We start from the raw sequence: 10,330 nt of genomic DNA, 5'->3' as shown, positions 1-10,330 counted from the left end.
AGTTAAAAGCCCTTTTTAATTTGGAGAGAGGTAATGCATCTCGAGAATTTAATCTTTTAAGAGTGTTTAATAATAATAATATTGAGATATAAAAGATAAAAATGATGGAGATAGGGTATACATGTCCTCCTTGTACTTTGTATTTTAAAAGTATAGAAACTCATTAAGAAATCGTTATAATAAATTTATTTTATATTTTTATTTTCATTTCTCTAATCAAATACGTTTATATTATTTTTTTATATATCCATTTTATCTTAGGATACTAACAAAACACACCGAGGATTCTTTCAAATATATTGGAATAAAAGACACCATGTTTCAGGCAGCATGTATTGTACAGCCAGTTTCTATTATTAAAAAAAATCCAAGGTGGGATGAACGAAATTATTTGAACAAGCAGTCTAATGCTACAAAAACTTGAATCTTCATGGATCAACCTGAAACCAAGATTATAATTGGACTTTATAGTCATAGTTAGTTTTAAACAGTCATTGTCTGTCCAGGTGCGAGTACTAATCGAGCATGGTATATGGAGGAGAGCCTCTTGTCTTTGCTTTGATGTGGAACAAGTCCGAGTCCGTCCCTTGAAATTTCCTAGAGCCAACCTCCCCAAAAGAAGCATAGCAGTATGCTCTGCCGGCCCAACTCATACCCTTCATAAAACCAAACCAACATCGATCGTACACAAAGCAGTGCCTTTGACGCCCATTCTGCCAGTCCCTCACTAACTTTTCACGGAGGAGTCGTCCCTTTTTTCCTATATAAAAAACGATTCCTTTTTTTAATCCTCTTCTATTTGAGGGTAGTGAATGGGAGGGGAGGGAATATCATAGACGTTCATCCAAGCCCTCTCTCTTTTTCACTCTCTTTTTGGCCGAGAGAAACGGAGAAGAAACAAGACATTATCGTTGTTACAAGGTAAAACGATACAAACTTCTTCTAGAAGGATAAAAGCTATAGCTTCTCTTACCTGATTTTGTTGATCTTCTTTGAACCGCTATTTTCCGATTCCTTTCTTCAGATCTGATTGGTGTTTCCCAGATTTTGTTTTTGTTTTTTTTAATGAATGTGAAATTTGGGAGCTTTATGTTTGATTTTTGCAATGTGGGTGTTTTGCTATTTGGTTGGACGTTTGTTTTTGTATATTTTTCTCCTTTATTAATGTTGTATTTGTGAAAGGAGGGGCAAGAGTTCCAAAAGGGCTCAGCTGAAATGTGATAAATCTTAGAGAATTTGAACCATAGCTAGCTGTCAATGTGAAATTTATTCAAATCAATTGGGATGGGCAGTGCTCAGATGGCCCATCTATGTGCAAAAATATGACTTTGATTCTTAATCTTGTCTGCTTTACTGTCTGGTTATAAGAAAAAGATCTGCTTTTTATGGATGCTGATTTTGACATGTATTTTGGAGTTTCTCAAGTGCTGATTGTTGTTGCTTGCTCTGGATTAATGATAGATTGGTATTGGATCTATAGTCATGCATTATGTGCCATTGCATACGCTTCCTGTTTTCACTCTGTCTTATTACTCATTTCAGTGCGTGATTGCTTGTGAAATCAGCACTAATTCACAGTCATTGCTCTACACACAGCTCCCTCGCCGGTGTGCTCGTTATTACTAGATAGAACACAAGTTCATTGATATGCGGGCATTGTTGACTGTCTTTAATAAGTCGTCGTTATAAATGTCATTTCTTTTTGGCCCAGTTGGATCTTTCAATTGGATATTGTGTGAACAATTCACTGCTTAAGCTCTTTGTTTGTTGAAGTGCTTAGGCAGGGTATTTTTGGCCGGACTGTTTTCTCTTGTAGTTTCATGATCTTTTTTGTGAGTGATTATCGATCGACCATTGTGATAATCAACTGAAAATGAAGATAAAACTTGTGGGAGGTGTGTCATGTGTGTGTTGCTCTTTTCACTGCTCTGGAGATTTGGATCTTGTAGATACTTGCTTAGGGATTCCTGCAAAATGATTCTGTTTATATAGCAGCTGTATGGATGGATTTGCCAAATGGTGTATGGGCTAGATACCTTTGTTCTATATCATGATGTAGTTGAGAAAAGTTGCAAATAATCATCGTTTGAGATGATTTTATTTACCTTCATTGTAATTTGGATATCTTGTTGCTTAACCGAACTCAAGTGTATGGACGATGGAACAGCCTTGATTTCCACGTTGTTTCCTTTTTAGTGCAAGATTGATTACTTTGCTGATGCTGCATAGTGGTTTTTTCTCTTGCACATCTGGTTATGTCTTTACGGTATCCTAATACCTCAATTTTTTTTTTTTTTTAACATGCTTTAGCTTAGCAGTTCTTGCTATATTGATGCTCACCCAAAAGCCTATAAAGACGCGAGACTTAAATAGCAAAAAGTGAAGATAGGTTATAGTTCCCCTAATTATCTGGAATTATGTGTTGTCTATTGTGTGTGTATGTGAGAGAGAATCGAGCAAGCGAGGGAGATGAATTATATGTGTTTGTGTGCTCCCCTCATTCTCCAAGCAAGATATTGTTCAACCAAATTTAAAGCCACTCAAACATTGTAATAAACCCTGCTTTCTTAAATTTTATTAGATGATGACAGTAATGCTCAGAATAATTTCCTCTTGGTACTTGTTGATTCTCTCTTTTTTTTAATGAAATTTTGATTCTATTATGTCTCCTTACTCTCCACCATGAACTCAAATTAGGATAGTTTCAGGTTGTCTAAGGAAGCTCAGAATATAAGGTATGGTTCTTGATAGCATGATAACTTCTCCTCACCGGAGATCACCATCTTTCCGGAAGCAATTCCCACGGGATGAGTTGGGTAGCTGGTCAACACTCCTTCAGCGACACCGTTTCCTCTTAACAGCCTTGGCTCTCTTGGCTTTCTTATGCACAATCTATCTCTACTTCGCTGTTACCCTAGGGGCCACTGAATCATGCTCTGGACTGACAGGTACCAAAAAGACATTATGTCGTTTGGAGCTGGCAAAGGATTCTGTAGGCAATGGAAAACTCAAATTTTTCTAGCACGGATGGCACAGTCAATCGGTTCTTGGTGGTGTTTTCTCTGCCTCATGCTTGAGCTCCTTAGTGACTTTTTGTACATGATGATGTACCGGAATTTGTCTTTAAATTTTTTAATCACATCCAATGATAATTCTTCATTGTTTTTATAGCAATTACATAGGTGATTTCTTTTATGGCTAAATTATGTTTTCCCATTTTCTAGATATAGTTTATCGGTGCTGTAAGTTTTTTGATGAATGAAATCATTATTCAATGAACGAGAAGAAGGATCAACCGACCTGCTACAAAGCTATACAAAAAGAAAGCCACCTATTCAGACTAGTTCCCAGCTATAACAGATAGCAAACAAGTCTGTTTTCTTGATAAATAGCTGCTCGACAAGTTGCAGTTTTCCACCATTTGTGTTTGACAGTGAAAAGAACAGCTTGAGAAATGCTGTTGACAGGGGAATTTCAGAGTTATGACATCCAGAGTTTCTTTGCTTACAGATAAAGAATAGGCAGGCACACCATGAAACACCAAGAGGAAGACCTTTTCTGCCGGTTCTGGATTGCTCAATCAATTTCCCAATCGCCGGCTGCCAATTGCATGTTAATGTAGCACCTGTGCTTTCTTCTAACCAATTCACAAAATAGCTTCTTATTTCATTTTCTTCGTTACACGGCACAAAGCCGATTTAATTTCCCTATCTTCATAGAATATCCGCTCTGTAGTTAGTTGATGCTTAAACAACAGAAGACATAAGTTAGGAAACAACAACTGATCTTCAGTTATGTGGATTAATTTAGGTGGACCCGAGATCAATTCAAAATAGGATTGTTTTAAGAATTATTTTTTGAAATAATATTATTTTAAAAAAATTAAATTGAGTTTATCCAAATTAATTAATTAGATCATAGATTGACTTGTTAGTACATTCTACCCAATTTAACTTAAAACTCAATCAAGAACAATTTAGACCGACAATTTGTCTTCTTGATTTAGCAAAATCATAATTTGTCACAGAAAACCGCTCCCTCTATTTCAAAGATATTGTTCACCTTTCATCTTGGATGTCCTAAAATTATAATCCATGATTAAAAAAATTAAACAATTAATTACTTGATTTTACTCTTATACCTCTAATTATAATTTATTTTAATTCTTCCAATCAAGATTCTCTCTTATTTACTTTCAAATGATGAATAAAATAATTTGAAATAAGATACGTAAATAATTGCAGAAAAGTTAAATGAAATAATATCTCTGAAACAGATGGAGTAACAATTTTTCTTGATTTGGCGGCTCATCTATTTGCTGGCAGGGATTGACCAATACATGCAGTTTGTTTTTTTAATCCCTCCATGACTGGATATTAGGTAGGCAATTAAGTGTCTTATTCGTTAAGGACTCCTTGATTATATAAAGAGGTTGTAATTATAAACCGAATTAATTTAAGACACTGAAAGTAGCATTCCATTAGGACAATATTCCTTCTCACGGCAGGAAACCTAGGAATTAATGATCTCTTTTTTTTTTTTTTTAATTTTGAGATGGGAAACCAGAAGAAACAAGGATTCCATACACTCCTCCTCAACTTCGGACCACCCCTTCTGATCTTGGCTATAGATTGACAGCCTAAGCCATTGAAATAGCTCAACTTGCATTAGATCTTTAAATCACAACAGCGTCAACGATGAAGAGCAGCAAACCAGTACATCTGCGCGAAGTCTGGGCAGACAACCTCGTATATGAGTTTTTTCTAATCAAGGAAGAGATCTTTCGCTTCCCCTTGGTTGCTTTGGACACAGAATTCCCTGGTACTATCTTTCAATTAAATCGTGACAAGAGTTCGCTGTCTCATGCCACTCCCTATGAAAACTACTGTCTCATGAAGTGGAATGTTGATCTCTTGAAAATAATTCAATTTGGGATTACTCTTTCTGATTCACATGGAAATCTTCCAAGTTTCGGAACAGAATTCCACTATGTGTTGTAGTTTAATTTCCGGGATTTCAATATCAAGCACGATCATCACAATGAAGAGTCTATTGGGTTGCTTGAACGACAAGGTATTGATTTGAAGAAGAACAGAGAGAAGGGTATTGATTCCTCAGATTTTGGAAGGCTGTTTTTGAGTTCTGGACTTATTTCCAATAATTCTTCAATAACTTGGATTACTTTTCATGGTGCTTATGATTTTGGATTCTTGATCAAGATTTTAACTAAACGAGAGTTGCCCAGTGATATGCGGTCTTTTTTGGGGATGATAATGTTTTTCTTTGGGGTTCAAGTTTATGATACAAAATTCATGATGGGATGCATTAGTGGCTTGCACGGTGGATTGGAGAGGGTGGCTATGTTACTCGGTGTTGAACGAATAACGGGAAGAAGGCACCAGGCAGGATCTGATAGCTTGTTAACTCTTCAAACATTCGTGAGATTTAAGGAGTCGTGTGCTAAAATTGATCTCGAGAAATTGAATGGCTATGAGGGAATGATGTTTGGACTGTGTGAAGGCTGGTTAGGGTTCACTTACGCACCTGATACATTCATGGGCAGTACTCTAGTTTGAAGGAATATCAATGGAGTTGTACTCTCAGGTCTATGAAATATTTTCAGTGTCATCTCTTTTTTTTTTTCGCTTAAACTTTGTAATCCAAGTTCCTTGATTTTATGGTTATATTTACCTCCTCGATTAGCTATATTTTCTGATTTGTTTTGCATTAATTTTTAAGTTTGCCTTAAAACCAGATCTCGCATTGATTTGTCAGAAAGAGCAACGAGAAAGCCTATAACAGCAATAGTTCTAGCAACTAGCTAGGGACTTAAGCTACAATAACTTGGCTTAGATATACCTACACGCAGAAAAATATATAATTAATTGTTGCAACGTAGATATTCATACTGCATTGATTATCACCAGCAGCATAGGTGATATGAAATTGACCAAATAAGCAGGCGCAACGAATCTCAACAGTCTTAACATACAGTAAGGAAATTATAACTCAGGAAGACGATCGATAAATAGAAAAGAGATGCTCAGGTACTTTGTTTCCTGATAAACCAGAACAATCTTTGCAGAAATTATTGTTATTAATATTATTATTCAGAAGAGGAAGAACCCGTTTGTCAGCTGGGCAAATGCCGCATAAACAAATGGTTTATTTCAAGAGCTAAAAGCGAAGCTGGTGTACAGCCAAACAGCAACATCAAGTATTTTCTTAATTAAACATTAATTTTACCTACGCACCCAAGGTAAGGGTTGCCCTCATAACCTTTCCGGCAAGAACATTCGTATGCTAAAGTCAAAGAGTTCTCGAGAAGGAAATATTTGCAACTCATGGTCTTGGGGTCATATTTCCAAAGCTTGTAATCCATCACCCAAGCCAGCACCACCGGAACATATTCCCGATCATGAAACACTTGCCGATTGTTTATATAGGAGAACGCAACCCACTCTTGGTCTGCTAGGAAAGTAAGCTTGCATCCACTGCAGTCTTGACTCTCATTTTTAGTTTCTAGACTTGGATAAAAAACCTGCATCCTATAAGGAGCTCTGGCTACGCAGCAGTGCTTCCCAGAACAGAGACTATTAATTTCTTGCCCATAAATAATGTTTGTTTGATTATAGTAGGGAACGCATGTTGAGTCACATCCACTGACTTGGGGCCCAATCTCTGTCAAGAGAGCACGGATGTTGCAGCCGACTGCAATGAACAGATTACCGAAGGAGAAAAAGAAAGGACTTCCCTCCAAGTTCACAGGTGGACCGGATTGCCTACCGGAACAATTGGAGTACATAATTGGACCTTTGACGACGGCAGCACCATCTTTAATATTCAGAACCTCCATATTGGTTTTTCTTATGAAAATCCTAGGAGGGCTGGCTGCTTCGTCACAAACAACCTCAAACGATTCTTCCATGTAGCAATCTTTTGTCGTTCCAAAAGGGTATGGAATGCTGATGTTTCCACAGTGATCTTGACAACCAGGCTTTGCTATAGGTGCAACTGCTCTTGCTAATTGAAATAAGGTGGGCAACAGTAGGAGAATGATTAGAGACAAGAAATATTTGTAGGCCATTTTCATCTTCTCGTATTGTTTCGGAGTTCAACATAGTGAGTTTGTTCAAGACTTTATAGGCATGTTCTAGGCTTGCTAGTTTAATCTAGCAGGGGGGCCTTGTTTGGATTAGAAAATTTACATGGGTACTAGTTTAATCTAGCACATATTAATTGATAACAATGTGCCCAGCAAGCAGGACTTCCTCAGAAAATTTACATGGGTACTAGTTTAATCTAGCACATATAAATTGGAAACAATGTGCCCAGCAAGCAGGACTTCCTCAAAGTACTGTGTGTTTGTGAGAGAGTAGAAAGATTAAAATTAACAATTTGGTCATGGATTGGTGGAGAGTTGAAGGCGAGAAAAATCGACATAAGATCATGGTTAATAAAGTTTCCTATATATTTGAGTATTTTTCAAAAATAATTTGTTGTGGGGATTTACTAGATTTATTCTTTGAATTTTTTATAGAAGATTTGGAGATTATATTAATTTCTCAGGGGGACTTTAATTATTTGTGATGAATTTGCACAATAAATAATATAAGAGCTAATAATGGAATGGGAATATTTAACATTGAGCTAGATGTTAAAAAATAAATAAATTAGAATTGTTCATTTAATATGAAAAGAGGATATTTTTGTTAGAGAATTACATAAATTATATATTAAAACTTTATCTAACAACTTAAATTTTTGAATTGAATTGATTTTTTTATATAATATCAGAGCCTTGATGATGGAGTGGTCACAAATTCAAACCTCACAATCCTCATCTATTTGATACAAAAAATGAAGTATAAGATAGTATAGATTTATGCAAATTTTAAGTTTAAAATGTTTTCACTTAAGGGAGTATATTAGATAATAATATAAATTATATCTTGAAATTTCATCTAATAATTTAAATTTTTAGATATAACTGATTGTTTAACCATTTTCCCTCATTAGTTGAATAATTAATACACAACAAATTAATTGAATATTTAAGAGAGAAAAAAGGATCAGACAGGAAATATTATCTCTTGTGATCTGGGAGTAGTCGAACGAGGGGAGTTCATCATAAAAAACAAGAAGAAACATTAGAGAAGTTTCTCTGAAGCACAAGTAAACTTCAAATACTCAATCCGGCCGAGGATCACCTCGAAAAAGAATTAAAAATGTCTAATAACATAGACCAAGCTCCTAATTATTCAACTATGTAATCTTTAATAACTATAGACAATTTGACTGTTATCTTAAGATTCGACACTAAACCACCCTCGAGTAAGAAGATTAATAATAAATTATATCCAAACTCCTCAAATATTTTAAGATTACACAAATATTCAACTGTTTGAAAAACTTGACAAACACTTATATTTTAAAAAACAATATTAAGAAATATCTGTATCCAAGATACATTTAATAATTTAAAAAAATATATTCCTTCAGTAGTAAGGAAGATTTTAAAATGTTACATTTGTTATAGAGGTTATAATCTTATTTTTCTAAAACACCACGATATATACTTGTAATCTTTCAATGTAAAATAAAAACTTTATGGATTTAAAATTTTTATCAACCAAAGATTTTTTAGAATTAATCTTCTATATATTTAGAATTGATTTTAGTTATATAAATACTTCATGTTAAAATAGAGAACATTATCAAACATAATATTAGTTCAAAATGTGAGTGAATTCCATTTTTAATTTGATATTAACCATTTCAAAAACAAATTTGTCCATTAGAAATTATTAGATTAGCTAAGAAAGAAAGCAATCGAATTATAATAAATAAATAACTTTCCAAGCAGCTTCTGGCATTGATAACTTTTGCGCTGAATTTGTCACTGAAGACACAGATATCCAGTTTGACTATGTGATAACCTTATTAGTTAATAATTATTCAGTCTCATCATTCCATCAATAAATTAATCTATTTTTGACTTGGGAAAAATCTTTAAATATTCTCCTGCAATTAACTGTATCAATAAATTAATCTATTTTTGACTTGGGAACAAATTATTTAATTTTGATGTTTGAGGAAAGCAGCTTTATAGTACCGAATCAACTGTTGACCAATTCTTAACGATGATACAAAAAGATTTAAAAATTAAACAATTTCTTTAAACTTTTATTTTGCTAAACTAATGGAAATCCAATTAAAGATATTCTTGACAAATTGATAATGATGACTTAAAATTAAAGACTAATAAATTTTGAATTTGCGTGTTTTATGTAAAATTAAGCAACTAAAGCATAGCCTATGTATTGTTTAATTTGTTCTCTCTAGTTTAGTACTTTTTTAGTTCTGAAATTAAAAAAGAAAAAGAAAAATGAAATGAAATGAAATTTAATTTATAAATACACTGCTAAGATAGTGATTGATACCATTTCAAGATATAAAAAGATAAACATGGTTGGGTTGATCGGGATAGAAGAGACATATTTTATGTCCATCTTGTACCAGTTTCATTCAAGATTTTTTTTCTTTATCATCAGAATCCAACCATTCTCTCAAATCAGGACCAAGAAATAAAAAAATAAAGTTTAGGATTAAAATTAAATTTCATCAATTATTAAGGACTAAAAACTTATAATTTTAAAAGTTAGGAAACTAAAGTATATGTTTAGCCTCAATTTTAGCAAAAATATCTCTTTTTTTTGTGTTTTTCATTTTAGTTACCTATTTTGAATCTTGCGTTCTTTAATAATTGTGCTATAATTCGTCATTGTTTTTTTCTTGATGAATAATATTGGTGCGGGGAACAATATTTTTCCTATACTTTGTAGAATATTACTTCATATACCTTTCGATATCATTGTTACCTTTAAAGATGCAATTGGAATCCTCCACGTAAGGAATTATTTGTTAATTCACAAATGATCATGTGCACTTTAACCTGATTATTTGAGTTCTAATTTTAAAAAGGTACACTACTAGACATTCGCCTATCCCGAATGAAGTTACCGACGGATAATATTTCATCTTAAATTTAATAGGTATATATTAACATAATTATTTGATTAGTAAATACTGATCGAATTACAAATGGACTATTTATTATATATATATAAAAAAGGTTATTCGCTGATATGGAAGCTTTTGCAGGTGATTTTACCAATAAAATTACCGAGGGATTCAAACTAGGATCTCCGTACAGTGACGTAATCAATTCACTGTCAGAATTATCGACGAAATCACCAACGAAAGTAGTTTATCGGTGATTCCATCAGTAAAAGTGAATATATCACCACTCTATTGACCCTCTCTTTCC

The 10,330-nt window shown here is 33.8% G+C and overlaps 3 protein-coding genes across 6 annotated transcripts; 2 read left to right on the top strand and 1 right to left on the bottom strand.

Moving 5' to 3' along the window:
- The first annotated feature begins 546 nt into the window (after positions 1–546).
- Positions 547–3,778, top strand: LOC105132679 (uncharacterized). Of its 4 annotated transcripts, XM_011036301.1 has the most exons (3): positions 547–921; positions 2,709–3,050; positions 3,511–3,778. In XM_011036301.1, exon 2 carries the CDS (start codon positions 2,738–2,740, stop codon positions 3,020–3,022), a length of 285 nt encoding a protein of 94 aa, XP_011034603.1. In that variant the 5' UTR covers positions 547–921; positions 2,709–2,737; the 3' UTR covers positions 3,023–3,050; positions 3,511–3,778. The 4 variants fall into 4 exon arrangements, with proteins under 4 accessions (XP_011034603.1, XP_011034602.1, XP_011034601.1 ...); XM_011036300.1 differs by lacking the exon at positions 3,511–3,778 and having other exon boundaries at positions 549–921; positions 2,703–3,229; XM_011036299.1 differs by lacking the exon at positions 3,511–3,778 and having other exon boundaries at positions 549–921; positions 2,698–3,229.
- Positions 3,779–4,697: 919 nt separating this feature from the next.
- On the top strand, positions 4,698–5,576 carry LOC105132749 (probable CCR4-associated factor 1 homolog 11). The gene is made up of 2 exons (XM_011036421.1): positions 4,698–4,904; positions 5,001–5,576. The coding sequence occupies exons 1-2, from the start codon at positions 4,698–4,700 to the stop codon at positions 5,574–5,576; spliced, it is 783 nt and encodes a 260-aa protein (XP_011034723.1).
- Positions 5,577–6,229: 653 nt separating this feature from the next.
- LOC105132748 (wall-associated receptor kinase-like 8) lies at positions 6,230–7,101 on the bottom strand. Its single transcript, XM_011036420.1, has one exon. It carries the CDS (start codon positions 7,091–7,093, stop codon positions 6,230–6,232), a length of 864 nt encoding a protein of 287 aa, XP_011034722.1. The 5' UTR covers positions 7,094–7,101.
- Between the last annotated feature and the right edge of the window lie 3,229 nt (positions 7,102–10,330).

The sequence above is a fragment of the Populus euphratica genome, unplaced genomic scaffold (genome assembly GCF_000495115.2).
Source record: "Populus euphratica unplaced genomic scaffold, PopEup_1.0 scaffold87.1, whole genome shotgun sequence".
Lineage (NCBI taxonomy): Eukaryota > Viridiplantae > Streptophyta > Magnoliopsida > Malpighiales > Salicaceae > Populus > Populus euphratica.
Note: the sequence above shows the minus strand (reverse complement) of the source record. Positions and strands in the feature narration are given on the sequence as shown.

Excerpts from the sequence above, each read along its gene's own strand:
- LOC105132748 (XM_011036420.1), bottom strand. The coding sequence starts at position 7,093 with ATGAAAATGGCCTACAAATATTTCTTGTCTCTAATCATTCTCCTACTG.
- LOC105132679 (XM_011036301.1), top strand. The coding sequence starts at position 2,738 with ATGGTTCTTGATAGCATGATAACTTCTCCTCACCGGAGATCACCATCT.
- LOC105132749 (XM_011036421.1), top strand. The coding sequence starts at position 4,698 with ATGAAGAGCAGCAAACCAGTACATCTGCGCGAAGTCTGGGCAGACAAC. Across the intron at positions 4,905-5,000 it reads ACTGTCTCATGAAGTGGAAT|TTTAATTTCCGGGATTTCAA; the intron begins GTTGATCTCTTG and ends TATGTGTTGTAG.